Source organism: Amblyomma americanum, chromosome 1, assembly GCF_052857255.1.
Source record: "Amblyomma americanum isolate KBUSLIRL-KWMA chromosome 1, ASM5285725v1, whole genome shotgun sequence".
Lineage (NCBI taxonomy): Eukaryota > Metazoa > Arthropoda > Arachnida > Ixodida > Ixodidae > Amblyomma > Amblyomma americanum.
In genome coordinates this window covers 25,137,591-25,143,590 of record NC_135497.1, presented here as the reverse complement: position 1 = coordinate 25,143,590, position 6,000 = coordinate 25,137,591, and the positions used below count along the sequence as shown (strand labels likewise).

At 43.1% G+C, this 6,000-nt stretch overlaps 1 protein-coding gene across 2 annotated transcripts in view; it reads left to right on the top strand.

Annotated features, from left to right (window-relative positions):
- The first annotated feature begins 464 nt into the window (after positions 1-464).
- Positions 465-6,000, top strand: part of LOC144111871 (uncharacterized) — a 23,388-nt gene continuing 17,852 nt past the window's right edge. The window contains exons 1-3 of one of the 2 annotated variants that reach the window (XM_077644899.1): positions 465-895; positions 1,704-2,635; positions 4,503-4,732. In XM_077644899.1, the coding sequence (XP_077501025.1) occupies positions 709-895; positions 1,704-2,635; positions 4,503-4,732 (1,349 nt within the window). In that variant the 5' untranslated portion in view covers positions 465-708. The remainder of the gene's footprint in view (positions 896-1,703; positions 2,636-4,502; positions 4,733-6,000) is intronic. The other variant, XM_077644905.1, reaches the window with a different exon arrangement.

Genomic DNA, 6,000 nt, shown 5'->3' with positions numbered 1-6,000 from the left:
ATTAGAATTAGAACATTAGAACCTGGGGAACCAGTCTGGTGGCCCATGGCAGAGCCAATTGTGATGCCCAATTGGAACTGGGGAAAACAAAAGGACCCATTCCTGTTCCTTTTAACTGGGTCCAGTTGGAACCAACTGGAATGCACAATTAGGCCCATTGTTTTTTTCTTCTTTTTTTTTTAGTGGAATTAGTTTTACCCCTGCCCCAGAACACTTATTTAAACGACTCATATCTCAGGGTCGATGTTTTTGAAGGAGAGAGGTTCCGGAAGCCGTTGATTGCAAACGTCGATTACACAGTTTCAGTTCAAATGTTTCATTTCCCCCTCTTTGGTTACCTTAATTCTTTTTGCTAGAATGGCGTGAACTTGGATAATCTCTCGGTCTCTTTCGACGGGAACGGATCCCTACTCCTCCTCCTCCTCCTCCTCCTCTAGAAACCTACTCAAGATAGAGAAATCTGTAGCTCTTTCGTGCGCTTGCAGGGCTCGCAATGCTATCACGGGCTTGCAGCATGTCGCAACGTCACAACCTCCTCTTTCTGTAATGGACCATGCGTGGAGGAAAGAATGTTTTCCTGGTTTCCCTTCCCCCATGGAGCCCTTCATTGGTTCGGGTTGAGTTGGCCACTATGGGCGTGTTTCGGATTGGGGCGATCGGAGCCGACGGCTGAGCTAACTGAGGTGATGAATCGTGGATGAGGCCGGGATGGCTTCTTCGGAAGAACTGTTTGAGGTGGGCGGTCGCTACGAAATCAGTGCAAAAGTTTTGATTATCGGTGCTGGTGTTGCTGGTCTGACAGCGGCTAATCGCCTATTTGCGCACGGCTTTAGAAATGTCACCATTCTTGAAGCCAGAGATCGACCTGGTGGTAGGACGTTTTCAAAACCCTTCGGTGAGTCTTTTCCTGTAAACTTTTTAATCCAAGCTCTTCTGTTGTTGCTCTTCTTAGGTCATTGTTTGTCGCGCAGTCGTCTTTGTATCTTTCTTGAGCATGCAAACCGATCGTTTCAAATGAGCGCGCAAGAAAGCTAAAGACCCAAACAGTGCCAAGTTTGCGATGGCAGTGTGTTTTTACTAATGCGCTGTTACACGGCTCTTGAATCAACGTTTACATTTGCGAGCCTTTGGAATGAACGCTGTCTCTAAAAGACTAGAGCTGGGAGTGAGGTTGAACTGAAGTCATCAGGAGCCCGCTCACGTATACTTATCACACGGCTGACGAGCGATTGCGACGTAGCTGGTAGTTTGCTCGCTGTTTACGAGGGGCGTGTCGCGCACCCATTCACGGCGCATCTACTATAAAGCGGCGCCTATCACTTCAGCCGGGCCTAAGGCGAATTTGGAAACGCTACGCGACCTGCGGAAGCGTGTTGCAGTCGAAATAAAGCCTATTTTCACTGGGAAGAGCGCCCCAAGACGCTGCCTGTTTCGTTATGTAGCCATGCCGCTCGTATCCACTGTAAGCGTGACGACCGGCATTTTTCTGACCTTATTTTATCGCTTGCTACTATTGTCCTCTTATATACTTATTGCTACTCTCCGTATCAAACTGGCCCCTGTAATCTATCTCATTTTTGCCTTCGTTTCACATTTCATAAGTTTTTAAGCATTTCTGATTACTTACTAAGACATTTTCATGCTCGTCTATGATGCATTGTGAATGCACGCTGATTGGCACTTGCGTATTTTCCTCTGTGAAGGTGACAGCTACATTGAGTGTGGAGCCCAATGGATCCATGGACAGGACGGAAATGCAGTTTTTCATCTTGCCAACGAAAACGGATTGGTCGACCACGACTGCCCATACTACTTGGAACATTTCTACACCTGGGCCCAGCTTACTAAAGAGCAAGGTCATGTGGCCACAGAAGTCAGCTCAATTGTTTTAGAGGCACTGGACAGGTGCCAGAAGATGTCGACGAGTGGCAGACGAGACAGTATGCCAGGTGTCTTTCAAAAGTCTGTTGGTCACTTCTTACGCCACAGCCTGCTTGAGTATATAAGCAAGAACAGTTTCAGCGAGGATGAGATCAAGCTAGTTGAGGCCTGCTATGACTGGGCTGTGCGCTTGCAGCAAGAAATTCAGGGCTGTAGCTCCCTGACAGACGTCTCTGCCTTGTTTTTTGGGCAGTACCATGAATGTGATGGGAACATTGTGACCGAGCTCAAGCATGGCTATCAAAAGTTTGTGGAACTTATTTTGCAAGGTATTCCTTCCGAGTGGCTGCAACTGGGGAAATGTGTGACAAATGTGACGACCTCAGTAGCACCCCTTACTTCGAACAACTGCAATATTACTGAGAAGTCGCAAAGTCACCTGAAGACTTCTTTTGCAGCTGTTCCCCTGGGTAGCAACAAGCCAGTGATTACTGTGACCTGCGAAGATGGCTCCGTTTTTAAAGCGGATCATGTATTTGTTACTCTGCCACTAGGATGCCTTAAGGCACATGCCTCCCGCATGTTTGAGCCACCGCTTCCTGAGAAGAAAATGCTGGCTATCCGGTCATTGGGTTTTGGTACAGTTAACAAGGTGTTCCTTAAGTATGATGTGCCTTTCTGGAATCCTGGAGACGTGTTCCAAGTCTTGTGGCTTGATGGGTTCAACCACTGCGGTAACAAGGTGGAGGATGATGTAAGCCTGCCTCTCACTTCTCTCAGGGTAGCATGCTGTAAAAATTAACTTTTTTCAGTACCATCCGATGCCGATTTAATTATTGAAATTTTTGTTTGGTGCATAACGGCGTCAGCCACTTCGGGGGGACGTGGCTTTTAAACCATGCAAATCTCGATAGAAATCATTAGATAACATCAGATTTGGTATCTATAAGGTCTTTTTAATCGCATCCCAAAAAAAGCAACCCAGAACTGACTTCTAGAAATATTTGGGTGACCGTAGGTCACAAAAAACTGTCTAAAATCTCAGTGAAAATGTCTGATTTTCAGGCGCAATAGCTCGGCTTTTGCACTTCTGCTTGCAGCAAGATTGGTATCACCGGAAAGCTTGTTTCACTGTAATTCTCCTCCCATCAGAATCAGGTGTCTACAAGGCCCCCACAGCCAGACACTGAACATTACAGTCCTGAGGCACTTTGATGGATATGAACTGCTTTTACAACTTTTGTGCCAGTTTTCTCAAAAGTGTTTTTTGATCTGACTGCCCTGTTTGCAGAAAGCATAGCACGACAGCGACTTCACAGATTTTCATGCAGTTCTTTATGCAGTGACATTCCTATATTTTCTCTTTCTTTAAATCTGTCACTGATTTGTCAGTACACATGAGTGTATTATGCAGGCATGGATATTACATTCTGTGTAGAAAGAAATCAGTTTGATAAAAAGATTTGGAGAATGTCACTGCATGAACCATTCCTGTGGCTAAAATTTAAGAGCAACTGCAGGCTCCTACCATGTTTTGTTGTCACACCTGGCTTTCTGCAAGTTTAGTGTAGCAATAAAGCACATAAGTATTTATAAGGCCAGAACTGCTTATGAGATTTCAGTGAAATTTCGTATTTAAGCATTCAGTGGACTTTAGAAGAAGCACGCCATATTTCATTCCTCTGTGCGAGCAAAAAAAAATGTTACCTCTGATGCCCGCATCCCCCCTTATGTGCCATTGATCCGAACACAACAACAAAGGAAATTTAAAATTAAGCTTAACTGCCAGCACTATTAATAAAGAACCATATTTTCTATGAGTACGTATCACATTTAAAAGCTATGATTTGAAATGTATTTGCAATGAAAACCTGAAGCAAGTTTTTTGAAATGCTTTTTATTATGGATGCTGTGCAGTTTTATCATATATGATGTCCTTAATTTCAAGTTTGGGTCGTCATTATAGAGCTTTACGTCAAGAACTATTGTTGGTATGTTTTTATATGTGAACAAATTTTGAAGGATTGCTGCCATGTTCATCATCATAATAAACGTAATTTTTTGGCTTTTGGCGAGGCATATCAAGTACTCTATATGCATATGTATCTTCCAAGTTGTTGCCTAACATTCAAAGAAACAAAAAAAACGACTTCAGATGGAGAAAAGGGTCTGCTTTGCATGTCAACACATGTTACAGTAATGTGAGTATGGTCCAAGAATATTGAGCATACAGCAACACATTCAAATTCTCATTTTTTGCTGGAACCATTAGCAAATTAAATAAATGACTGAAGTGTGTAGTGGATAGCTCGAATGTGGAAACGTTTGTTGCTAATTTGAGAGTGTTGCCTGTGCAATTTTTGTATTACATTGGAAGTTCTTAAATGAAGTTCCTGCATAATGCCTTTTGCTTATGATGCTAATTTACTTCCTAACTTCATGCTCACCCCTACTTTAAGTCGAGCGACTCTGCAGCATCAATAAATAAATGAAATGCTAATGCTATTCACATGCAATATGCAGTATCACACAATCCTTGGTCTCTTTACCTGCCATTATTGTTGGTTTTTGACACATATATAGTTTGTACAAGGAATTTTTTACCCATGGATTTTCTGCAGGACATGTCTGTATGGGTTACACACAGCCAGCTCAATACCTCTTGGTTCAGATACATAGGGAGATTCAATGCTGTGCGTCATCAGCCAAATCTGTTGTGTGCATGGATAACTGGAGAAGGAGCAAAGTACATGGAAACGCTGAGTGATGATGACGTGCGCACCGGCTGCCACAATGTCCTTGTCCATGTCCTTGGGAACAAAGATCTACCTGTACCGTCTGAGGTTGAACGGTACGTAATGCCAAGTGCATGACATATGATGCTGCTGTGGGATTCGGAGTATTGCAACAGTTATCCACTACAGAATGCTACCGGGCTGAGGCTGTTGCAGTGTGTTAGCAAATTCATGCTTTTATACTAAGTGCTGATTTATCCTTAGTCACATTTATTTTGTAGCTGAGCAAGAATTCATGTGTAGTTAGGTTTTGAGAGGGTTGTTTTTATTGTTTATTTTTTATTAATGTGAAATGGCTGCTCTTCTTTCATGGTTGAAGAATTTGTCTATTATCATGTAATCCCGAGCAGGGCACAGAACCTGCCGCAGTGGCTCAGTGTCTTTGGTGTTCGGCTGCTGGCCCCAAGGTCGCAGGTTTAATCGTGGCTGCGGTGGCCAAGTTTGCATGGGGGCAAAATAGTGTGCTCTTTGATGCCAGCTCACATTAAAGAACACCAGGTGGTCTAAATTAATTCGAAGCCCTCCACTACAGCACCACTTGTATCCCAGCACATTAAACCCCACAATTTATTTACAATCAGGGCAGCTTGAGCCCATAAAGTTTGAAAACTTTTATGTTCAGTATTCTGGTAGTAACACAAGTGCACACTGTAACAGCTTGACTACTAACAGCTTTTATAACTGCGTTTCGTATGTGTATTGAGCATGGGCAGTATAACTGTTACCTGAGAATGCTGGTATTGATGCAAAAACTCCCTCATACTAAGATTTTGGTGCAGACTAAGTGGTTGAGAAATGAGAGCCTGTAACTACGGAATGCCTCATAGCATGCACTGTGCCTTAGCATGTGACTAAGATTTTGGTGCAGACTAAGTGGTTGAGAAATGAGAACCTGTAACTACGGAATGCCTCATAGCATGCACTGTGCCTTAGCATGTGACATTCCATTTGTCATTTGTCAACCTCGTGACCATTTTTCTTTGTTGCCACAGTGTGCAGTTTATTGATTTATTACTTTGTCAGTCATTGTCACAAGGCAGTAGGGGCTACTCGTTATTAGATGTAGAAATTGGAACGTGCATATTTGCCGGCAAAGCTGTCAATCCTCGGAGTGCTTCAAGGCCCATACGAACTCAAATCTAGGTTTATGTCAATGCTGCTTGTTCTCATATACTATAGCTGCCAACATCTCAACAATTTGTTACAGTTACACAAAAATTGTCTTATGACCTTGTCGGAGAAATGCTGTGGAGTATTGCAAATTTATTATGCCATTCATAGGTTATGTGGGAGGACTTGTGGACTGGAATAGTTATGAAATTGT